The 26,058-nt window shown below is 44.3% G+C and overlaps 1 protein-coding gene and 1 pseudogene across 3 annotated transcripts in view; both read right to left on the bottom strand.

Moving 5' to 3' along the window:
• The window catches only part of ADAMTS2 (ADAM metallopeptidase with thrombospondin type 1 motif 2), a 300,115-nt gene that overhangs the window by 75,815 nt on the left and 198,242 nt on the right, over positions 1–26,058 (bottom strand). For all 3 annotated transcript variants that reach the window (XR_010067127.1, XM_063292232.1, XM_063292231.1), the window contains exon 6: positions 4,692–4,848. Coding sequence is in view for 2 of the 3 variants with exons in the window: in XM_063292232.1 (XP_063148302.1) it covers positions 4,692–4,848 (157 nt within the window). In the remaining variant the exon portion in view is untranslated. The remainder of the gene's footprint in view (positions 1–4,691; positions 4,849–26,058) is intronic.
• On the bottom strand, positions 14,234–14,363 carry LOC134492629 (U2 spliceosomal RNA; annotated as a pseudogene).

Below are 26,058 nucleotides of genomic sequence, written 5' to 3'. Positions count from 1 at the left end.
CGACTGCTCCCCAGCCAAGCTATAGAGCCTGGGATGAGGAGAGAGATCGGCGCTACGCGAGGGGTCAGTGTCTCCAATGCGGAAAGGAAGGGCATTGAGCAGCTGATTGCCCAAAAGCCAAGGCTGGAGATTGAGCAGGCAAGCCGCCGGCCAAATCATGCCCCCCCCCCTTGTGGCGGATGACAGCAGCCAAGGGCACAGCCAACGCTAGGAAGTATTCTACTCCTCGGGAGAGGCTGAAGACAACTCTAAGAAGCCGGCGGGAAACGCCAGCCACCTGCCATGAAGAGCTCCTGTGGGCAGGTGGAGGAGGATGGGCGCGAGGATGCTATGGTGAGTGCTGACTGTCCCACTTTAGCAGTAAAAGTGAAATTGGGCTCCCGCACAAAAACTACAGAGGTCTGGGCTTTGGTTGACTCTGGGTGTTCCAGGTGTTTAATTCACCCTGATCTGGTTGCTGCTTTGGACCTGCCTAGCTTTCCCCTCCAGCAGCCTTTGATCTTCACACAGTTGGATGGTTCAACGGCGGGGGGGCAGCGGCAACCCATTTCACTGGAACTGTCGCAATGCAAATGGGCAGCCACTGTGAAACTTTAAAATTCATTGTAACACCTGTTGGCAATCCCTTGGTAATTCTGGGGATCCCCTGGTTGACCTATCGAAGCCCATATATAAACTGGGAACACAGAACTGTGACTTTTAAAGATGGGTTTTACCAAGCTCCTACAGCAGAGAGAGCTGCACATGCGGGGGTTGGAAGGGCTGCGATCGCCACACCGCACCCTAGCTTGGCACATTTAGAAGGCTTGCCCAATCAATACAAGACTTTGCAGACGTATTTGGGGAAATGGAAGCAGATCAGCTACCCCCCCCCCCCCCCAGAAAACTGACTGTGCAATAGAGTTGGTTCCCAATGCTCAATTGCCCAAGCCAAAAATTTATCCAATGACTCAGAAGGAGCTTGAGGCATTACGGGACTTTATTGACAAAAATCTGTCAAGGGGGTTTATTGAACCTACAAATTCCCCAATTGGGGCCCCTGTGCTATTCTGGGAAAAGAAAGATGGCATGCTTCGACTCTGTACGGACTATTGAGGGTTAAATTCCATCTCAATTCTCAACAAGTACCCTCTTCCACTCATGAAGGTCATGTTAGCTCATTTATCTAAGGGCAAGATTTTCTCCAAGCTCGATCTTCACAAAGCCTATTTCCGCATCCGCATACGAGCTGGGGATGAGTGGAAAACTGCTTTTAATTGCCCACTGGGTTCATTTCAGTACAAAGTCCTCCCTTTTGGGTTGGCAGGGGCACCCGGAGTCTTCATGCAATTGATTAATGAAGTATTACATGATCATTTATTTAAAGGGGTCCTGGTTTATTTAGATGATGTTCTCATTCACACTGAAACCAAGGAGGAACACGAACGCCTCCTCAAACAGGTGTTACGCAAGCTTAGAAATGCCAAACTCTATGCCAAACTTTCCAAATGTGAATTCCACAAGACCCAACTTGACTATCTGGGCTATCGAGTGTCTGACAAGGGCATTGAAATCGACCCTGCAAAAATTCAGGTGATTTTAAGCTGGGAACGTCCCCGCACCTGGAAGCAATTTCAAAGTTTCCTCAGGTTCAGTAATTACTATCGCCAATTTATCCAGGGGTTTGCTGAGATTGCCTTGCCCCTCACTGATTTACTCCGTACCAAGGGCTTGGGGGAGACATGCAAGGTAAAACATCCTGGAGCAGTGCTGAATTGGATGCCTGAATCCCTTTTCACTGCTGAGCCTATTCTACAGCACCCCAATCCTGAACGCCCCTTTGTAGTCCAAGTTGATGCTTCTGACTCCTCAGTTGGGGCTATTTTGTTACAGAGAGATCCTAAAACTCACTTAAAACCCTGCGCTTACCTGTCCAGGAAATTTTCTGAAACCGAACACTGGTGGCATGTTTGGGAAAAGGAGGTGTTTGCGGTAAAAGCTGCTTTGGAAGCCTGGCGTCACCTCCTTGAAGGCGCCAAATGCCCTTTTGAGGTTTGGACCGATCACAGGAATTTGGAGGCCCTCCGCACCCCCCGGCGTCTCAGTCCTAAACAAATTTGCTGGGCTCAGTTTTTCAGTCATTTCAACTTCCAGTTAAAATTTATCCCTGGAAAGAAAAACTTTCAGGGTGATGCTTTGTCACGTTTACCTCAGGATTTTGACCAGGGGGCAGAGGTGGTTGAGACTGTTCTCACTGAACCACAACTGGGTTTGGTTGCTGTCACTCGGAGCCAGACTCGCACGCGGGGTTGGGTTGTAAAATATTTTTTTTCCAAACAAACACATTTCATTCCATGTGCATCCATCCTGTCAGCCCCGCAATTGGCGTGCCTATTTCGCATCCACATCTACCACCTCCACAGTAGCCCCTTCCATTTGGTCAGTGACCGCAGGACACAGTTTACTTCCCAGTTTTGGAAATCATTTTTAAAATTGATTGGCACCAAACAAGCGCTGTCCACATCTTCCCATCCTGAGACTGATGGTTCTACTGAGATTTTAAACTCCACTCTTGAACAGTTTCTTAGAGCATACATTAACTACCATCAGGACAATTGGGTGGAGTTACTACCTTTTGCTGAAGTAGCTTACAACAATGCTGTCCATCAAAGTACCAGGCAAACCCCTTTTCGTGTGGTTTCTGGTCACGACTTTGTTCCCATCCCTGAACTGCCACAACCCCCTTCCCAAACATGTTCTGCATCGGACTGGGCTGTTAAGCTGTCTGATTCCTGGTCGGTGATTCAACAAGCTTTGGCTGATGCCGAGGCTGCTTACAAGTTTCAAGCCGATAAGCATCGTTCCTTGCAACATGACTTCAAGATTGGGGATCAGGTGTATCTATCTACCAGGTTTATCAAGTCCCCACAACCCTCTAAAAAACTTGCTCCCAAGTTCATTGGTCCTTTCCCTATTGTTGGTCTTATCAATCCAGTTACTGTTAAATTGGACCGTCAGGAGCACCTGGGATTGTGAACTTGGGAAGATTCTACGGGGGGGGGGGAGGGATTTCATTTGCACTGAGGCTTTTTAGTTTGCATTTGGCGCGCTTTTATCATTCTCAGCTTTCTCTGTGATCCTGCATACTATTCTTTAATAAATCAGATATCTTTGAATTCCTGCTCATGAGTCTGATAGTGTTTTAGAATAGGCAACCATTACACCACCGCACTGCCTGCCACAGTGCCGGCCCGCTCTGCTGCTGCGCCGCCAGCCCAGTCTGCTGCCGCACTGCCTGCCACAGTGCTGGCCTGGTCTCCTGCTGTGCTGGTGGCCCGGTCTGCTGCCGTGCTGCCGGCGCAGTCCTCTGGGGCCCACCATCCCGTCAGGGCCCAACCGAACTCACCACACTTCGATTGATCATATTTGTATAGCCACCCATCTCACAAGAAAGTGACTCTGGGTGGCGTACAACACTCAATTAAAAGTACCAATAAATACATATAAAACAATAATTAAAACTATAAAAACTATAAAAAACACACAAAACAGGAGATAATGATGTTAACTGTAGTAAGGGAACAATTGCAAAATATCCCAAAAAGGAAATCTTGCAAAAAGGAATACATTACAAAATCACTTCCAAGGAAACAAAACAACTTGTGTGATTTGAATGAAATTAAATCTGAATACTGTACAATACTGAGTGCAACATGCACTCAGGGAAATGTACACAGTTTTGAACACAACTTGTGTGAATGACCATTAGGTAACTGAAACAACTGGTTGCTTAGCACCCAATTCTAAATGAATTCCCTGCCAACTTTTAACCAACTAAGCCAACCATGAATTTAGCTAAAGAAGAAAGGATGGAATTTTCAGTCATGGTGTTTTATTTCTGTTTTGTTTTTATATTCTTTGGAGAAATAAGTGGGCATCATACCACTGCTAAAATTTCTGTATATGAAATATGTTCTTCAGTCAGAATTGTATTTCAAGAAATTACTATGCTTTCCAACTAAAACATTTAAGATCTGTGTCCCAAAGTAGTTGCAATGTATTTGACAAGGCTGTTAACTTTTAAGGTTATTTTGGCTTTGTTAAGAAGAAAAATGTCCAGAAATCTCTGAAAACTGAAGAGTAAATCTGAAACAACTTCACACAGGCCAATTACTGAGAAACAGATATGGGCTAGTTAGTGGGCCCTCATATCCATGTAGGATGCCCTCCTCCAACTTGGGCATCTTTCAGATGCAGACGTCAACTCCAAGAATTCCCCAGTCACATGCCCACTGCAAAACATTTTAGGGGATGTCCAGGTTAAGGCGGCTGATGTAGACAAACCATTCCTTATCTATTTAAACTTCCTGAGAAGACCTGAGACAGAGAGGCCATTTAAAAGATAAGATTATGTTGGTGACAGCCAATGGGATTTTAGCATTCAAAAGTTTTACCTGCTGGTGTGGAGAAGGGCAGACCTTACTCTGCCTCAGGGAGTGCTTGCATGGCTCTTTGGCTGAATGGTGGGGAGGGCTAGGCAAAGCAACTCCAGGAGCTCAGTGGGAGAATAGCAGAGGCCTGCATACGGTCTATGGAATGTAAATTGTCCATCTGTGCTCAACAGCAAAATATTAATAACTGAGCGGTTTTTTCACTGAATGGCCTGGTTAACAGTACAAGTAAGATGGGGTGGTTGGTAGCAGAGGACTTACCTTGCATTCCAGAAGGTCCAAAGTCCTGTCTTGTGAGAAAAATTGCATGGTCATGATACTCTGCATGTCCAGTATCAGGTTTTTGTTGTAGGTAGGCCCAACGACACACATTCTCTAAACTTTGAGAAGGGTTGCCAATCTCAATTAAACTCATGGACTACAGAGAGAGAGAGAGAGAGAGAGAGAGAGAGAAATGGTTAGATTGATTTTTACTACCCTCTTCAATAAAGCACAACTACCTTCTTCAATAAAGCACAGATGATTCAGATGTGAATTCATTCCAACACCAGTAATGTGGGTACAAGTAATTTGTTACTCTCTGAATGTAGTAGTTCCTCAGGAAACAGAATTACAGCTGCTATTACACAAAGGAAAAATTATTTATTTTTCATTTCAGTTGTATAGTGGTATAGGAATCCCATTTCTATAGTGTCATAAGAATTTTACTTACTGTACATCTTTAAAAAATTGGAGTGGGGGAAGGACTGTTATTTTGGTGTATCTTTTTGAAGGAACAGCTTATAAATAAGACATGTATCGTGACTCTTTTTACAACTGATGTAGCAGGCATGCCTCAGTATGAGTAGCTGTTCTAAACCAATTTAGGCAAAAAGAACATCAGACTTCACCTTGACTTGCCCACCTATCGAAGTGGAAGAATAATTCTGCTATAATTTGTTTCCCATCTTACCCAAAGGAGTATCTATTCTAATTTAATCTATATAGTCACATTGAAATAAACACTATAGAAATTATATAAAATAACTGACTATGCCCCAAATATATTACTAGTGTAGAAAAATGCTACAAGTATTTCTGGTTTATAGTAGTAGGCGTGATCCTTTGATGAAGCCACATTGATTGACTTCAAATCAATGGGACTACTGATGCCATTTTTGCAGCTCTCCAGCTTATAGAGAAAGACTGAGAGAAGACCCAGCCATTGCACATGGCATTCCTAGACTTGGAAAAGGCTTTTGACTGTGTTCCACACCAACTGATTTGGTATACCCTTCATGATCACAGGGTGCCTAAATTATTCATCGACTGGGTCAAGAACACTAGTAGCCATGTGTGATGCTCAGCTAGCCTCTGACAGTTTTCCGGTGATGGTCAGAGTACACCAAGGCTCCGCGCTGTCGCCGCTCCTATTTATATTAGTCATGGATACCATCATGCAAAACCTGCAGTGAAATGCACCCTGGACCATACTCTACGCTGATGATGTCATGCTTGCTTCTACCACTAGGAATGAACTGCAGTGGCAAGTACAGGCATGGAATGACCGCCTCAGCCATTTTGGACTCCACCTGAACATAAAGAAAACTGAGTACCTAGAGACTGTAACCATGCTCCAGATAAATGGAGAAAACTTAAAGAAGGTGGATATCTTTCAGTACCTTGGCTCCCATGTCCAAGGTGATGGTGGCATCAGCAGTGATGTGCGAGCGAGAGTGAATGCAGCCTGGTTGCACTGGTGAGAACTCTCCGGTGTGCTTTGTGACAAACAAATACCAACCCGTCTTAAATCTAAGATCTATAAGATGATCATTCACCCTGTGGCACTGTATGGAACCAAGTGTTGGGCAGCAACAAAGGGTATAGAGAGCCGCCTCCATGTTATGGAAATGCGTATGCTCCATTGGGTATTGGGCATCTCCCTGCTCGATCACGTCACAAATGATGCCATCCGACAACAACAAGGCATGCCATTAATTACAGAGAAGATGAGAGAAAGACGGCTTCGTTGGTATGGACATGTTCTTAGAGCGGAAACTTCCACTGTCACCAAAATAGTTTACCATCTTAAAATCGATGGCTGGCAGCCATGTGGGCAACCAAAACAGAGATGGCAAGACACCATCAATAAGGACATGCAAATTGAGGGTCTGCGCCCTGAGGACGTGGACGACCAGGCAAAGTGGCGTTTCAGGATCTGAAAAGCAGACCCCGTGATAGCAGGAAAATGCTAGGAAGAAGAAGAGTAGTAGGCATGATGGTAGTTTCACCAAAAGAAGCAGTGTTTCCTGTTTGAAAGACGACTTTTATATGGGTAGATGATTAATCTGAAAGCCAAACTGATCAAAAACTCTTGTAATCAGTTGAGACGGCTCTATGTTCTTCTGTACTCCATGACTAAGAACAATTTATATGCTCAAATGTTGCTAGAACTCTGTGGTTGTTTGTGAAAGACGTGTCGTGGATTGTGAAAAATGGAGCACAGCTCTAAGGAGGAAGATGACACATTTTATTGAAGTAATTAGTGTTGGGTTCCAGCTTACAGAAAAGAGGAACAGAATACAATAGAAACATAAGGTCTTTCTAGGAGTTTTGAACTGTGGAGCTGGAAATTCTATGTCTGTGATTTGCTGTTAGGATTCTGAGACCATAAGAAAGAAACCAGATTATTCTTTATCTATGTAAATGGAGCCATTTTGTTGTTCAAGAAAATCCTGTTTTTCTGAAGCAGCAGCAGCAGCACTGGAAAAAGCCATTGTCTCTTGAAACCAAGCAGTGGAACGTTGATAGGATCACACTATGGAACATCTGTAGTCTCACCTAGGGACCTGGATGCTTTTCCCACAATCAGGTCTACCTCAGCCAACTGCATAAGCTAAGTCTCCACTGCCCTTTGTCAATTTCATCCCCCTTGTATGGAGCTGAGTAATATTCCTTTCTTTTTGGCCCAAAAGGATTAAAGGAGATGTGTAAGAGGCAGGAATGGTTCCTTTAGGTGTAACAAGATGATGTACTTGGTCCTTGCCACATTTACAAGGTCAAAAGAAAAATAAGCTTTCACTTTCTTTTGCCACCACAGATGCTAAATGTGAAGTTCAATCTACTCTATTTCCCCAAATGCAGAGCTTAGTTGATGTAATGAAGTTCAACTGCCTTTTTTTTTCAGGCTCCAGAAACAAGGACTTTTTCTGTGTCTCAGAAGTGACAGACACAAAACTGGCCCAAATGCAATAGAAAGTCTTCTCTGCAGTATGAGAATGGAATTCTCTGCCTAGGGAGATTTATTAATGGCATGGCATCATGTGGCATTTATGGTTTTCCATACTGCCTTTGGAGGCCAACCAGAAGAAATTAAAGTGAATGAACAAAAAAGAAACAAAACCAAAGAAATAATAAGTCTGTCTGTCTGTCTATCTGTCTATCTGCTTAGTAAAGACATGTTATTGCCAAATTGAGTTTTTTTGGGTTTTTTTAAGTGAACTGACTCTGATTGTTTTAAACTATTTTCATTTCCTGTAGCAGTCTATATTTTTACTGCATTTCTGACTTTTATGATATATTTAAAAGTGCCCTTATAATTTGCATACTGCCCTATTCACTAGCTATTGTGTATTTACTTATTTAAAGTAAAGCTATAAATTTCACAGCTGTATACAGCTGTAGAGAACAGAGAAAAAAATGTGAGAACTTATCTAAAGCTGGTAGAAGTAATAACTTCATACATCCAAATTCTTGTGATACAGAAAGCTATATCACATGGCCTAGAAATATATCACATTATGTAAATGATTATATCCCTTACACAATAAAGCCAAGAGCTGTTTTCTACTGTCCCAAATGCATTACACAGAATAATCAATTTAATTTCCAGGGATGTTGTTTGAATGTTGAGAAAAACTTCCTAATCTAAGAACAATTTAGGCAGAGAAGTGGTGAACTTTCCTTTGCTGGATATGTTGAAGCAGAGACCAAACAGACATTGGCACTGAGCAGGGGTTGGACTTTATGATTTAAATAATCTCTTCCAAACTCTGTGTTTCTATGAAGCATCCCTCATTTGTGGAAGGCCATCGTTCAGTGTTAGAACATACGGTCTGTGTGCAGCAAGTTCTCAATTCTGCCTGAATGGTGGATGTTTGAATGATTGGCTCCATATTGTGTGAAATGTCTGGGACCTGCTGGCAAAAATCATACTGTGGCATGGGTGGGGGGGAATCTTTGATAGAAGAGAAGATAATCAATTAAATAATCAGTTAAATAGTAGACAGTCTAACTGGCATTTATGTCTCATTCATTCCCCCACTGTGGTGGACACAAAGTTGCTAATGTCTGTTTTCTAGAGACAAGGTCAAAGATTGGGGCTGGGGGGCTGGGGAGTTAGGTTCACATACTAAGTTTATGGTTTGAAATATCTTCCAGGAATAAGCATGAACAAGAATAAATTGGTTTTACTTTTGCCCATCAAAATAGATTTCAAATATTCTTTTGCCTTTGAAGAATGTCTCTATCAGTACAACACTTTCAGCCAGCTGTCTGTAACTCAGAACAGCTTGGTTTATCTATATTGTGTCACACAGCTATTGAGCATGAAAATGTTTGTTATCCAGGAAGCTTTTCATCCTCCTGACAAATGAGCTCACCCAAACTCAACTGCTCTGCAAGATTCAAAGGAAAATACAAAAAAACACACATACACTACACGGACTTAGTAAAATAATGCAGAAAGCAGACACTTTACAGGGATGCCTGCAAAATTTTACATTTCAGGCTTACATGTTGAAAAAGAATGACTACATCATCTACAGTCACAGAAAATTATATAGATGAAAAGGATCTAGCCTTCACTTTTGCTACTTCAAAAATACATGTCATATTCCCAGAAAAATAGATACTGAAAACTTATTACACATGGGATATAACTGAATGACTAATTGTGGCATCCAGTATCTTCCAGAATTTTCAAAAGAAATGTGAACTCTAACCTTCTGCTTATGAAAATAATGTTATTAGGACAACAGTTTTGTCATAGCAAAACCCACAACATTATTTATGTGTCTAATAGGAACAGATGCTATACTTGATTTTACCCAAAAGTTGAAGATGTCAACACAACATTCTAAGTGCCTATAGTTCTTGAGTCCTCAACATAAATTCTCAAAAGTACAAGCCAAGGATTGGAGGAGAGATAAAATTAAATATTCGGATATAAAAATGCAACCATTTCAGAGGAAAATGATATTGAGGATGTGAGATGGAAACCTCATTAAAAGTTAGAAGAACTGAATAGAATAACACATAAATAATACACTGAGTGACTCATAGTAGTTGTTGATGGATATAGTTTGTACTATTGAGAGAACCTTGATAAGAGTATCAGAATAGGTAGCAACCGTTTTCTACCACAGTTATGATGTTGAACTTAATACTTGTAATCTAAATACATGAAAAATGTGAAAGTTTTTTTTTCTCAACCATTGCCATTGAACACAAACAGGAGCAGTTATGATACAAATGACTCATATCCTTTGGTAGGATCTGGTTCAAAGTTAGTGCTACTACTGAAAAATCATTGATCTGCCTCAGCATCTCAGATCAAGCCATTGAAATGGGTCAACTGGATCTGACCAGGCATTCTGGCCTAAAGGAAATTGGCACTGGCACATGTGCGAAATCCCCTTTTAGTGCCTGAATCAATGTGGCAGGGCCACTCCAAATCAAAGTTTCAAAGAGAAGCAGAAGAGAAGGAGGGCTTTGACTGAATCTCTCTGGAAGTGAAGCATCTTCAATGACCTACACAGCCCTACAATTTAGATACAAGGATTTAACAGTGAAACGTGAAGGACAGCAATATACCTTAAAATGTGTTTTATTATAGTATCCAATATGGATGGCATATTTTCATCCATACTCTGGATTTGAAAATATGGTCTTACAGAGAATCACTTCTATTTTGATGTCACACACTTTAAAAGAAAAAGTAAGTTATACAAGAGAAAGACAATTATGATTCATAGTATTGTATCAAATAACAACAGAAAATAAAGCGGTAGGGCTAGAACTATATTTTTGGTTTCCTTAATAAGTAATCTTCAGTTGCTGCCTTTAAATATCTTATAAATGTAAAGCTGGAGTACATAATTTTTCTGGACTAAGAGTTGCATTTATTTTTTGAACAGTGTAGTTTGCCAAGAGGAACTCTTCCAGAATTAACTAGGGGTGAAGACGAGGATAAAAAATAAATTCGATGTAGTTTACATTTACAGTTCATTCAAACTAAATAAATGAATCTTCAGTCATGCATTTAACAATTTCCCCCTTCTTTTATATTAAAATTTTAATTTGATAACAGCTTGTTCTCCTCTGATGTAAAGGAAGGACCCTGTGACAGAATGGTGTAGCTACATATTGGCTGCCATCTTCACATGATCTCCCAGATGGACAAGCTGTGCCTGAAAGTGATAAGCACATGATTGAGAAATAACTTGGAGTGAAAGAGACATTCGATTCTGGTACATCAGATCTGAACAGCGATTGTTGGACTTCTGGGGAAGAAACGGTGAACTGAAGTTGGCTCTGTTAAAAGTGGAGCTGATGACTGTGGCAGAAGGAAGAGCCAGCAAGTCGACTAGCTCTTCATAATTCATCTCTGGACAAGGAGAGGACTTGCAATCACTCACAAATGCTTGATCTTCATGATTCCTCTCCAGATAAGGAAAGGACTTGAGATTATGCACAAGTGCTCCAGACAGTTGCTCTCTGTGAGGAGACCACAAGATTGAGATCTCTGGTGGGTTTAGCGCTCTGGGAGGCAAGGGAATAGCCATCTTGCTCAAACTGCAGTTGGCATCTTTGAAAGGACACCAAGTTCACATATTTCTTCTTCTAATCACTTTTGGAAATGGCTTGTTAGCTGCTTTTCAGCTATTAGGAACCTTTGGATCGACAAGTTTACAGCGCCAGGTGAGTTTCCTTCAATCCTTAGCAAAAGAAGTTTTAAATACAAGTTCAAGGACTTTTTTGTTGTCGTTGTTAATGGAATAAACAGCAAAAGGTTGATTAAAACTTGATTTTAGAAAGTTACAAATGGACTAAGGGTCCAGATAAATTTGAGATAAGATTTTGGAATTAATTATAAGAATCCTTCCCATGGGAAAATGCTTTTGTTTTGAATTCTTTAAAAAAAATGGTAGGATGGGACTTTGAAGGTTGGACACTAGAGAGAACTAGAAGGAGCTAAAGTTTACCATTAGAAGAGAAGAACACTTAAATTTGACTTACTAATACAGAATGAAGCAAAATATTTTAACATTCGACATACTGAACAATGGACCCAGAAGTTAATTTTAAGAGTGTCTGCCTCTGTAGATAGACTATGTTTAAAAGATGTTATGGAAGAGGAACAAGTTTTACCAGACAAGACTGAGACTGGTCTAAAAGTGGATTTTAAAATGATAGACTACAAGAATGATATGGAAAAAGGTGCTGCACTGAGCATACAAAAGAAACTGGCTGATGTCTTAAAAAGGATATATAAATAACAAACCTAGAGAGTGACCTGGATAATCTTCCTATCTTGGATTTACAAAAGAGCCTTGTTAAAGCTTTGAAGAATTTTGTGAGAAGGAAGGGACAAAGAAAAAATGAAACGAAATCAAGTTTTAGGACGTTATGTCAGGATTTACTATCCTTCCAATATATATGACGGGTTGTATAGTAATTTAGCATGCTTGTAGTGGCAGTTAGGTATGTTGATTAGAATTGTCAAAACAGCCTGAATAGCTCCAAGGTCATTAAGAAAGAACTCTTCCACATTCCTTGATGGCTTGTGATTTGAGACTCTGAATTAATAACTGAAGACCACGACCATCACACATTATTTGAAGGGACTAAAGATCAAGATTGTTAAAAGTAAAAGGAAGGAACGTAAAGTCGCTTTATCTATCAAGGTTAAAATAGATATGTTGTTATCTCTGGTAAGCCTTAATGGACTTTTGCTGATCAGGACTGAAATGATGAGGTTTTTAAGGATTTTATAGATAACAGATGGGATATGGGAAGAAGAGATCATTTGTTGTATTTTAAGAGAAAGTGATAAGTTACTAAAACTGTTTATACTTGTGATGAAGGGGGAAGTCATTCCTTTATATATTTCTTTTCTTTTTCTTTACTATACTTTTTTTCTTTTCTATTTTTTTCTATTTTCTTCTTCATTTCTGCACCTTCTATTTTTTCTTTCTCTTTTTCATTTTTTTTAGTCTGTATTAGTTTTTTTAGTTGTATTTGTAATTTTCAATACACTTACTATTAGACCTGAACAGCAATTGATAGTTTGTTAGCACTCCGTGCTGTTATTCTTTTTGTTTGTTTGTTTTTAAAGTATCTGGACCCAATTACTGCAGAGGAAGGATCTCATATAAAATTAAAACATGGCTCTGCATCACTAACACATTTCTCATGCACCCAGAGAAACTGCAGGATAAACAGATCTTGACAGATCCACACATCAACAGGATCACAGCCCTCTTTGCGCTTCAAGGGCTTCTTAAAATCAATGGGAATGTTTGCTTTGACAGGAACTCTGTAGTTGTGATCAGGCTGAAGGGAACAGGAAGGGAAAGAAAAACAGCATGGATACTACGTAGGATAAACTGATCACTTTTAGAACATATCAACGTATCTTGGTCAATCTATTTACTTATTTAGCCCGTGCCACCTGCTCTGATTGGCAGCAACTCTTAGGTTGGCAGAGTTAGTAGAAGAATATCAAAAGTAGATGGAGTGAAATTCTGACTGAATACAGGTGAAGTGACACAGACAGGGTGCAAATGATTGCTCCCCTCTATATTCAATATTTTTCAATTAGAAATTCTTGGATGCCGCTTAGTAGGTCCTAGAAATCAAAGAAAAGCAAAACAACTGGACAAGCAATGGTGAATCAATTATCTGGGACAAGCAGATTTGTCCAATCTATTCCCCCTTGCTAAGAGAAGATCTGCTCATGGTTTTGGCACTGCTGCTTGATTTATAGGTTGCTGGTGAAACAGCTGCAGCATCTCTGAGTTAACAAAGACTCTGCCACATTTCTTGGGATGAGCACCAGCTTAGATTACAGTCCTTTGGGTTGGCCTGCCTTTAAAGGCTACCAGAAAACTCCCACCAGATCTTGAATGCTGTGGCCAGACAGTTGACAAAAGTACCTAGTGGACCCCTGCTACCCCAGTCTTTAAGAAAATGTACTGGTTTCTAACTGAGATTTGGAGCATTCTGAAATGGCTGCCTGAAGGAACACATTCTCTCAACTCTGCAATCTCTCACTTGAAAAATCCGTTTCAGAGTTCTTAGGAGCTACTAAAATAATAATGCGAGGTGAGCACGTGAAGATCTTTTGCAACCCCTTTCGGTTAACTGCACTGCTATCATTTCGGAGAAATTTTGTTTAGAGGTGTCCCTCCCACCCCTCCTTCCTTCCTGGGCTGAGCTGACCTTGTGCCGGTGAAGAATTTTGCTTACATATGTCTCTTTTATTTATTCTGCTTAATGGTTCTTTTAATGTTGTTCTTTAAATGTGGTATGATGGCATCGTTTTATGGACTTTATTTGTGAACCATTTGATCTTACTCTGTCTTCTCTCTCCCCGATAGTTAATATTCCATGCTCAAAGTATGCTTGGTCCTCAAGGAGTTGCATTGGATCACTTCCCTTTTTCCCCCCTAAATATGTTTGCAAAAAATGCTTTGGAGCTTAAGCTCACTGATGCTGTTTCTGGATTGATGATACTGCTTGGCTACATAAAGATTCACAATCAGAGATTGGATTTACTGTTAGAGAACAGTACTAACAGATTATTCAGTATTGGGTAGTGCCAGAAAATAAATTAAATATTTTATATGATAGATGCTACACTTGATCTTAGCCAAAAGGCCAAGAAGTAACATTCTTATATTAGCTTGAAAAACGAATCTTTCAAGAGACATCCATTAGATGGTGCTCCAGCTGTAACTTCTGACAATTCTAGGCATATACACCTACTGGGGATGAAATGGTTATCTTGTTAGATTTATAAATGGACATTGTTAAGTTAACAAATTTAAAAGTAACACAGCATGCATGTATGAGGCAATCTAAAATACTGTAGGTTCATTTGCTGTCAAAAGTGACTACAACCACAAATGCAGTTCAAAATATTTTCCTTCAAACTATTTACTTAGCTTAGATTATTTCCCACTGTCATATGAGCTAGGCAAGTTATTATGAAAGGGGGGCAGGGGAAGAAAAACAAGAAAAGAAAAACCATTATTGGTACCATGGTAACAGAATCAACAATACCAACATCAACAAACTCAACAAGCAAACTGGCATTTTGCTTTCAGAGCACTGTGAGAAATATCTCATGGCAATGTTTTATTAGATTTTCTCTCTAATAACACTGTATTATATATGCGTAGGAGAAACAGTACATCCAGAATAAATATTAGCCAAAGGAACTTCTGAAAAGAAAAATGTAATTTGGATTTTTAAAAAAATGGCATATTCTCCATTTCATAAAAACTGAAAAGGATTATCATTTAGAATGGAGGTGGAAAAGGATGAAGGAAAGAAGCTATAAGAATAATATTTTACTTCCACTCAGTTATATTCACTGAACTCTTGTGGTTCTAAATGCGATTATTAAACGCAGTCATTTGTTCCTGTCCAAAATCCTTTATAACACAGTTGAGTGTATGTCAGTAAATTGCATATACCTCCTAGTTGGTGGGATACAGGGACAGCATGTTGGCTCACAAGGTAGTCACTAGTTTTATACAGGTCATAGCCTATATAAAATAGCATGAGCACACTTCACATAAAAGTGGGTTTTGATTGCACTTGGGGCATACAGGTCAAAATGTGCCCAAACTTACCAATACTGTTCTTATTCTCAGCAAGGAATGCTCTTATGACATGGATATAGCTAATGCTGGTCACTTAGTCTATATCTTCTCTGTCTTACTAAAACGTGTCATGTAAAAACCTTGATTGATAGGACAGCACAGGAAATGTGATTGGGCCATTTGGATACCCAAGAATGCATGAGAATAACTGTTTGATGAGTATCTGCTTGCTCCAAATATGTGGTTTAAGCAGATCTCTATTCAAACGTACACATACAAAGCAATGAATATAAAAGCATGATTGATCTAAGGGTTCTTAGCAGCTCACAACATTCCCATCTCTAAGGCCTACCAAAAAAGCCAGTTTTCAATGACTTTTTTAACCCAGCAGAGTAGGGGCCACCCCAGTCTCCCGGGAACTGCTATTCCAAAGAAAGGGGACAGTTGAAAAAACCTGCCTCCAAGGCCTCTGATGATTACAACCTCTAAATGAAAGGACCTGAGGAGAACTGCTTATACAAGATCTTATCAGAGAGAAAGATTCAATGGGGAGAAGGCAATCCCAAAGAAATCCAGGCCCTATGCTATGAAGGGCTTTCAAGGTGACAACCAGCACTTTGAACTGCAGCCTGACCCCCAACTAGTCACAGCTCTTGAAGCAGCAGGGACATGTAGGTAGACCATGAAGCACCCACTACTATGCAAGCTGTCCCTTTCCAGTCCAGTTGCAGAGCATGTTGCAATAGTCCAAATGCAAGGTTATTAAGGTGCAAGTGGCTGAGAGAAGGGTGTTGTCAGGGTCAGCCTCGCTCCGAATAAGACACGGACTCACTTAATAGGGATTAAGGATTTCCGGTTTATTGGAACGGTATGCTTGACAGAACGAAAAACGGGAATGGAGGCGTGGGGGCATGGTGTCCTGTTTTATACCCCCTTGCTGGACCCCGTGCTCCTCCGCCCTCTATTGTCCCCATTCCCCTGACCGGACGGGAGATTTAGATGTTGATGGGATTTGTGATGGTTGTTTGGGCATTTTCCTGGCTGCTGTCTTTGTCCTATGGGTGCAGGTGCATCCTCCAGGGCACAAGGTGTGAGTCCTTCTGTGTCTTCGATGCTTATCTGAATTACCTTGTGATGTCCTTCTATGAAGCTGTAGATCAGTTCATGGGTGTGGGTGCTTGGGTGTAACGATTGCCTAAACCCAAATACTCAGTCTCACAAGCTCGGGCTTAAAGATAACTGATTTATTAAAGGAATAGTATGCAAATACAGAGAAAGCTGAGAATGAGCAAAAGCACGCCAAATACAAACTTAAAAGCCTTGCTACCAGCCCAGTCCCGCCCCGAGCGCTCGTTAGCAACCACCCCCTCCCAGGTGCTAGCAACCGTTACATGTGCCTGGGAAAGCAACCTTGAACAGGATTGCAAACCCAAACCTACATTCCAAAGGAACAAAACAAAGAACAGAGCAAGAATGGAAAATACCAGCAAACGTGCAAGCCTAGTATACACGGATGAAAGGTTTGACATGTGAAATGTTACGATGTTAACAGAACATTGAAATGGTGAACATGACATATCGCCCCCCCCAAAAAAATGCTAAGGAGCCGGCTTGTCCGGGCAGGCAGAGTGAAAACGAGCAACAAGGTGGGGAGAGCGAACATCGTGAGCAGAAACCCATTCAGGATGAGGAAAATGTTTCCAACGGATGAGATACTGTAAAGTGGAGCGCTGGCGGCGTGAGTCAAGGATTTCCTTAACCTCAAAGTGTTGTTGATTATCGATCATGATGGGAGGTGGTGGGGTCGGCTGGGGAAGCCAGCGGTCCGACTGCAGGTACGGTTTGAGTAGGCTTTTGCAAATCGTCGTTCCTTTTCTTCCTCCCAACTTTTCGTTTTAGGGCGGCTTGGAAATCCAATGGCACAAGCCCCCTTACTAACTCTGGTTTGCCTCAGTTCCTTGCTATGGGCGAACGTTTGTAGAGCGTTTTCCGCGCTGCCCGCCAACTGAATCCACCCATACAACGTTTTGGGATCGTCGCGACACAAAGCCCACCGGAGGACTTCCGTCTCCAGCCCTTGTTTAAACATTTCTACTAAAGTTGACTGGGACCAATCCTCCACCTTTCCCGCCAGGGCTTTAAATTCCAAAGCGTAGTCTGCGACGGAGAGGGTTCCTTGATGAAGTTTTCTCAGGGCGCTTTTCGCTCTCTCTTGAGCCAAGGGGTCTTCAAAGTGCTGTTTTAGTGACCACAGAAACTCATCAAAGTCCTCTAACTCCGTGGCTTCTGTTTGGCATAACTGCACATACCAATCCGCTGCCCTCCCCTTCAGCTTGTTGGCAATAAAGTTAATTTTGCCTTGTTCCGAACGAAAACTTTGCCCCCAATCATCCATATAATGTCTAGCATTGGTAATGAAAAAAGAGAGCGTGGTAGGGTCGCCATCAAACTTTACCCCAAACGGTGGAAAGATTCTTATCGGCTCTGCCGGCTGTGGTGGCTCCGCAAACGCCAACGCACATTGAGCCCCCAGTGGTGGCCGATCCCTGGTTACTCTCGACTCCCTTCCCCTCAATTGTCGGGAAGCCCGAGTCCTACTTCTTCCCCTGAGTGACGGGGGCCTCTCTCTCGGGTAAGCCAGCTGGGTGGGGTCTTCTTCCCAATCTTCCTGTAGGGACCCCAACCCTCTGGGGATATCCTTCAGGAGGGCTACTATCATGTCCATTTTATCCTCTATTGCTTTCATGCGGGCAGGGGTGACAGGCTCTTCCAAGGGTCTAGTGGTCACCACCACCCTCGGTGATAAGGGGATTTCATGTTCCCAGGATGGCTGTGGTGATTCCTTCCCCGGTCTTGCTTCCACCTCGGGTTGGAGTTCACCCCTTGTAGCACCCTGCACCGCCAACAATAGATCATCCAATTGAGCATCCCGCTTGTCTTGACGTGCTGCCCTTTGGGCTCGCGAACTCGGAGCTACCAGGGTCTTTGTCGAGTCCGGCTCTTCTTCGCTCCCCTCACTCTCGCGTAGTTGAGGTTCTGTCATCGCTAGCGCTCCCCTTTTCCCAAAACTTGGAGGGGGCTAGCGGAAGATGATATAAATGATTCTCAGCTTTATGTAACGATTGCCTAAACCCAAATACTCAGTCTCACAAGCTCGGGCTTAAAGATAACTGATTTATTAAAGGAATAGTATGCAAATACAGAGAAAGCTGAGAATGAGCAAAAGCACGCCAAATACAAACTTAAAAGCCTTGCTACCAGCCCAGTCCCGCCCCGAGCGCTCGTTAGCAACCACCCCCTCCCAGGTGCTAGCAACCGTTACATGTGCCTGGGAAAGCAACCTTGAACAGGATTGCAAACCCAAACCTACATTCCAAAGGAACAAAACAAAGAACAGAGCAAGAATGGAAAATACCAGCAAACGTGCAAGCCTAGTATACACGGATGAAAGGTTTGACATGTGAAATGTTACGATGTTAACAGAACATTGAAATGGTGAACATGACATTGGGTGATTAGTTGAGCATTGATTTGATTATATCCTTCCTCTTTTCCTGATGATCATGATCCACGTTGTGAGGCTCTTGTGTGCCTTGCAACGGGGTCATGACATGCTGCCCCCCGAAGATGTCTTTAGGGTGCTGGTTTCCCTGGGTATGCCTCGTGGAAGTGTTTAGTCAATTGTTTTGCTAAGACGTGTTGTGCCTGGACCCACTCTGGGTGTGGGAAATGCTTCCATTTGATGAGGTATTGTAGTGTGCCCCTTTGCTTTCTTGAGTCCAGTATCTCCTGTACCTCAAAATGCTGTTGTTTGTCTATCATGATGGGTGGGGGTGGGGGGTTTTCCGTGTGCCATTTGGAAGGGCTTGTTGGTTTCAGCAGGGCACAGTGGAATACCAGATGGATCCGTCGTAAATTGTGGGGTAGTTCCAGTTTGAATGTGACCGGATTGATTACTTCTGAGATTTTAAAGGGTCTGATGAATTTCGGTGCCAGTTTCTTCGAGGGTTGTGGGGTCTTTATGAACTTAGTGGAGAGGTAGACCCTATCTCCCACTTCGTAGTTCGGTGCCTCCGCCCTGTGATTGTCCGCAAATTTCTTGTACGTGGTTTGTGCATCTGCTAGGGCCATTTGGATGATTGGCCAGGTTGTCGCCAGTTGTGCCGCCCAGTTGTCTGGTGAGCAGGGTGGGGCGTCCGGTTGAGGTAGTTCTGGTATTGGTACAAAGTCCCTTCCATAGACCACCTTAAATGGGGTGTGGCCAGTGCTCTGATGTACTGCATTGTTGTAGGCTACCTCTGCAAAAGGTAGTAGGTCCACCCAGTTGTCCTGTTGGTAGTTTATGAATGCCCTTAGGAACTGTGCAAGGGTTGAGTTTAGGATCTCTGTAGATCCGTCTGTGTGTGGATGCCACGCAGTGGACAGTGCCTGTTTGGTGCCAATGAGTTTTAAAAATTCCCTCCAAAATTTGGACATGAACTGTGTGCCCCTATCGGTCACCAAACGAGAGGGGGTGCCGTGGAGCCTGTATATGTGTGTGAGGAACAGGCGTGCCAGTTGTTGCGCGGTGGGGATGGTCGCGCAAGGGATAAAGTGTGCCTGTTTTGAAAAGTAGTCTTTTACCACCCAGATGACTGTTTTCCTTTGGCTGGGTGGTAGGTCTACTATAAAATCCATGGAAATTTCTTCCCAGGGGCGAGAGGGGCTGGCTACTGGCTGCAACAGCCCTTGGGGTTTCCCCCCCTTCCGTTTGGAGGTGGCACATGTGGGGCAGGCGGCGACATAGTCTTTGATGTCTTTTCTAAGAGTCGGCCACCAAAATTGCCGTCTCGTTAAATGTAGGGCTTTTACGAACCCAAAATGCCCCGCAGTTTTATCATTGTGTGAGCGGTTTAAAACTTCCCCCCGCAATGACTCTGGCATGTACAAAACTTTCTCTTTCCAGGCTAGGTTGTCTTTGAGAGATACATGGTGTCGGTTGTCTTGCAACCATGTATCCGTTTGTAGTGCTTGAGTGAGTCTTTGTTGCCAGTCGAGCGGAATTGAACGGCGGCTCCATTCATTTTCTGGCGTTCGTGCTGGCGTGCGCTGATTCCTCGTCTGGCTGCGCATGACAGCTGGGCAGCCCAGTTGTTTGTCGGTCCATACTGTCCCCACGATGTCTGAGGCTTGCATGGCATCCTGTGGCCGCCGGGAGACGGCATCCACCAGGAAGTTCTTCCTTCCCGGTATAAATTTCAACGTGAAATTGAACCAGCTGAAGAACTGTGCCCAGCGCACCTGCTTGGGGCTGAGGCGTTTAGGCATGCTGAGAGCCTCCAGGTTCTTGTGGTCAATCCAAACCTCAAAGGGGCAGGAGGCCCCTTCCAGTAGGTGCCTCCATGTTTCCAGGGCTGCTTTTACTGCAAACGCCTCCTTTTCCCATACGTGCCATCTCCGCTCCATTTCGGAGAATTTGCGGGAAAGGTACGCGCAGGGTTTCAGCTGGTTGTCAGAGTCCTTTTGGAGCAGGAGAGCTCTGATGGAGAAATCGGAGGCGTCTACCTGCACCACGAAAGGCCTGGTGGGGTCGGGGTGTTGTAATACTGGCTCTGCTGTAAATAGGTTTTTTAGTCTCTCGAACGCTGTTTGGCAGTCAGCTGTCCAGTTTAGTAGCACCCCCGGGTTTCTTGATTTGCGAGTGTCCCCCAAGCCCTTGGTCCTTAGTAGGTTAGTCAGGGGTAATACAATTTCTGCCAGCCCCGGGACAAACCCCCTATAGAAATTCGTGAATCCGAGGAAACTTTGGAGTTGTCTCCTCGTGCGTGGGCGCTCCCACACCAGTATAGCTTGGACCTTGCTTGGGTCCATTTCTATTCCTTTTCCAGAAATCCTGTACCCTAGATAGTCAATTTGTTGTTTATGAAACTCGCACTTGGAGAGCTTGGCAAACAGCTCTGCCTTGCAAAGTTTCCTGAGCACTTCCTTTAACAACCATTCGTGCTCACACTCTGTTTCTGTGTATATTAATACATCATCGAGGTAAACCAGCACCCCCTTAAAAAGGTGGTCGCGCAGGACCTCATTGATTAATTGCATAAATACACCCGGTGCCCCTGCCAGTCTGAATGGTAGCACCTTGTATTGAAACGACCCCAATGGGCAGTTGAAGGCCGTTTTCCACTCATCCCCCTCCCTTATTCTTATGCGGTAATAGGCTTCCCTTAGATCTAGTTTAGAGAATACCTTACCCTTTGCCAGGTGGGACAAGATGTCCTTTATTAGGTGCAGTGGGCTTTTATTGGATACAGATGCTGCGTTCAGGCCCCGGTAATCTGTGCAGAGCCGCAGTGACCCGTCCTTTTTCTTGCGAAAGAGGACTGGAGCTCCTGCTGGAGAGTTTGCAGGCTCGATAAAACCCCTCGCCAAGTTCTTATCCACAAACTCCCTTAATGCTGCCAGCTCCCTCTGGGTCATTGCATATATTTTGGGTTTGGGTAGGGGCACCCCCGGGACCAGTTCGATGGTGCAGTCTGTTTTCCTGTGAGGGGGGAGTCTGTCCGCCTACTTTTCGCAGAAGACATCTGCAAAGTCCGCGTAATTGGTTGGCAGGCTGTCTGGCAATGCCGCCTCTCTGTGCTCCGAGGTCGTCGTTGCCCTTCCCATTGCTGCCCGGGGGACCCTGTCCCCTGTGGGTGCTTGGTAGCGCCCGTCAGAAAACTTGATCTCTCTAGTTTTCCAGTTGATAACTGGGTTATGCTGCACGAGCCATGGGATCCCTAGTATAAGTAGGGGTTGCCCCACGGGTGCCACGATGAAAGCCAATTTTTCCTCATGGCTGCCGAGCCGTAGCGCGATCTCGCTGGTGTATCGGGTGACCGGGCCCCCTCCCGCTGCTGATCCATCAAGCTGCGTAAACACCAAATGGTGCTGAAGTGGATAGCAGCGGAGGTTAAGTGCGGCTACTAGGTCTGAGTGCATTAAGCACTTAGAGCAGCCTGAATCGATCAGTGCCCAGACCTTTTCTGTCTTTTCCCCATGGGTGAGGGTAACATGGACATAGAGGGTGGGGCATTTTTCACTCACCCCTCCGTCGGTGTGCCTATTGCCTTTTTCCACCTGTCTTCTGGCGCCCGTTAAGCCAGGTGGCTGGCGTTTCCCGTCAGCTCGTCGGAGTCGCTTCCTTCCTCCTCTGAGCTGTAGGGGAACTGTTTGGCTCTGTTCTCCCATGTCGCCACTGGCAGTTTTCTTGGCGCTGGGCTTGGCATGGCTGGTGCCCTCCACGTGCTCTCTCTGGGTTTAGTTTTGGGGCAAGCCGCCGCCTTGTGATCATCCTTGCCGCACTTGAGGCACTGGCCCTTTGCGAATCGCTGGTCGCGTTCCTCCTTCCGCGGGTGGGGTCTCGCCTTCCCCGGCCCCGCAGCTGTGCATGATGTTCTCGTTGCCTCCGCCTGCTGCGCTTCCCTCTTGGCTTGGAGGAAAGTGTCTTGGGCATCCTCTGCTTCCCCCGCCAGACGAATCCACTCGGCCAGGGAGTTGGGGTTGTTGCGGCAGAGTGCCCACCTGAGTACGTTCAGGTTGAGTCCTTCTTTAAATTTCTCGATCAGAGTTGATTGAGACCAGACTTCCACATTTCCTGCCAGAGCTTGAAACTCCATGGCATACTCCGCCACGGGGCGCTGTCCTTGCCGGAGCGCTTTCAAAGTCCGTTTTGCCCTTTCTTTCTCCAGGGGATCCCTGAAGAGTAGTTCCATCGCCCGAAGGAACTCATTGCTGTCCTGCAGCTCCCGGCCGCCTGATTGGCACAGTTGGACGTACCAATCAGCGGCCCGTCCTTTCAATTTTATGGCCAGGGCATTAACTTTGCCATTTTCTGTCCTGAAACAGGGGCCCCACTCTTTGAGGTAGTACCTGGCATTAGTCAGGAAAAAGGAGAGTTTTGAGGGGTCCCCGTCGAACTTTATGCCAAAGTCCTTGGCTGACATTCTGGTCAGGCTCCAGGTCACATCTGGGCTGTGCAGTGTGCGTCGCGGGGGCTGGCGTGGGTCATCTCGTCTCCTGGCGTCTGGCGGTGTCGGTGTCCTCTCTCGCCAGGTCTCTTCGTGAGCAGGTCGTCCCATCGATAGGGTGGGAGGGTGGGATATCATCCATCTGGTGGGCTCCTGGAACTGGGCTCTCCCGTAGTCGCCGCTGTCCTCTAGGTCGTCCCTCCGTCTCTCCTCCGGGTGTGCCTCCAATCGTCGGGTGGGCTCCTGAGGCCAGGCTCTGCCGTAGTCGCCGCCGTCCGCTGGGTCGTTTCTCCGTCTTTCCTCCGGGTGTGACTCCGGCCATCGGGTGAGCTCCTGGCACCGGACTCTGCTGCAGTCTGTGCCGTCCTCTAGGTCACCCCTCCGTCTCTCTGCCGGGTGCGCCTTCGGACCTCCGGTGCCCTCCTCGATGCTGCTGCCGAGGGATTCCTGTGCCGCCATCAGCTTCTGGAGCAGCAGCTGTACCGCCTCCAGCCTCTCCTCCAGCGTGCTTAGCCTCGCCGCCGTCCGCGAACTCCTTCGGGTGCGCTCGACTCTCTGCTCACCCTCGACTCCGTCCGCCGTGGACGACGGTCCATCCCTCGGTTCCTCCGGGGTGCCAGGCGAACCTAGAGAGGATCCCCCCATCTCGTCCGCGGTGGCCCGCGGGCCACGGGACGCCTGGGTGTTTCCCCCCCTTTCCTCTTCCTCCGAGCTGGATCCCGCGCTTACCTGGGCGTCATGCTGCCGGGACCTCAGGCACATCCCGCCCGAGGGGAGGGGAGCTTCGCCACTGGTTGCCGGATGGTCACGTCGCCGCACTCCGTTGTTCTCCATAACTAGCTGGGTCCCTCACAAGCTGGCTGGATAGGTGCTAGGTTAAAAAATTTTGTCGATTCCCGTTTTTATGTCAGGGTCAGCCTCGCTCCGAATAAGACATGGACTCACTTAATAGGGATTAAGGATTTCCGGTTTATTGGAACGGTATGCTTGACAGAACGAAAAATGGGAATGGAGGCATGGGGGCATGGTGTCCTGTTTTATACCCCCTTGCCGGACCCCGTGCTCCTCCGTCCTCTATTGTCCCCATTCCCCTGACCGGACGGGAGATTTAAATGTTGATGGGATTTGTGATGGTTGTTTGGGCATTTTCCTGGCTGCTGTCTTTGTCCTATGGGTGCAGGTGCATCCTCCGGGGCACAAGGCATGAGTCCTTCTGTGTCTTCGATGCTTATCTGAATTACCTTGTGATGTCCTTCTATGAAGCTGTAGATCAGTTCATGGGTGTGGGTGCTTGGGTGATTAGTTGAGCATTGATTTGATTATATCCTTCCTCTTTTCCTGATGATCATGATCCACGTTGTGAGGGTCTTGTGTGCCTTGCAACAGGGTCATGACAGGTGTCTATATCAGGAGGGCTTGGGGAAAAGTCTGACTGAAAGGGTGAAAGAGATGACCGTGAGCAGATTTAGAAGCACGGTGTAGCTTTACGCTAGAGAGAAAGAGTGCAGATTTTTAGCCTTCAGCAAATCACTGAGAGAGTTACAAACGTGAGAAAGCAAGTTTAGTATACAGTTGTTGATTCAGAGAAAGCATATGATAACCTGAACAGACTGGAAGTTTAGAATGTTTTGCACAAATATGTAATTGCAAGTTGGTTGTTCTATCTGTTATGATGGCAGTAAAGCAGGTACACGCATAAATGGGTTGCTGAGCAAATATTTCAACATTGTGGAATAGAGAAAGGAAGTGTGATGTCCTCCTTGGTGTTTAATGCTATTGGCTGGAAACAGAATGATTCTAATGACTATTAGGTTGTCTGATGTAATGAGGAGCATGGATCTGAAAGTTAGTATGATTGTGTTTGATAGGTGACACATACTTATATATACATGATAAAAATAGTGCAAGTAGATAAATGTGTGCATCTTGGCAGAATCTTGACTAAAGGTGAGAAAGTGGCTGGATAAATTTTTAGATATGCTAATGCTGGTAGAACGGCAGAATTTGGTCTGTTGCAAAGAACTAATGCTTGTGAAAAGAAAATGACTGTGTATAAGAGTGTTTCTGCCCATTTTGTTGTATGGAACTGAGAGTTGAGTAATGCCAAGAGTCTGCCAAGAGTATACCAAGATAAACATAAAAATAAGTTGAATGAAGTGGGAATGGGTTACTTAAGAAGTAGATGTGGTAAAAAGACAAAAACGTAAAATAGCTTCAAGTATGCATAGACACTGAACGTATGTGGATTGGGTACAAAAGTGAGTGACAACTTCAGAAGAAGTATCTTGAGGTGACTGGGCCTATGGAAAGAATAAACGAGGGTCCACTTGCAAAACAAATATATGAAGGAAGAGTGACAGTGCTGAGAAGGTATTGGCTGGATGGAATTGATGAGATCCTCAGAGAGAGAGAGAGGTGAGAAGTTTAAAGAAGAAACTCGCTGTACTGTATGAAGTAACGTACGGGTGTGGTGGAAGTAAGATTCGTTTAGAGGAACAGAATGCTGTGGGGAGGTATAGAGAACGGTGTTTGTGTAAAACAGTTTTAGCTATGTTTCCTTTTCTTTTTCTTATCTCATGCTTTTATTTTCTTTGTCTTACTCTGTTCCTGTGCTCTGTAAACACTGTTTACCCTGAAAGAGAAGAGCATGGTGTATATTATATATGTTGTTGAAACAATGTAGTTAGGGTGGGATGGGAAAAGAGGAAACTATTCAAAATTGCATTAAATATAACTTTAGAAAACTTACAGCTGCCTTATTTGGAACTC

This window comes from Candoia aspera, chromosome 2 (assembly GCF_035149785.1).
Source record: "Candoia aspera isolate rCanAsp1 chromosome 2, rCanAsp1.hap2, whole genome shotgun sequence".
Taxonomy (NCBI): Eukaryota; Metazoa; Chordata; class Lepidosauria; order Squamata; family Boidae; genus Candoia; species Candoia aspera.
Note: the sequence above shows the minus strand (reverse complement) of the source record. Positions and strands in the feature narration are given on the sequence as shown.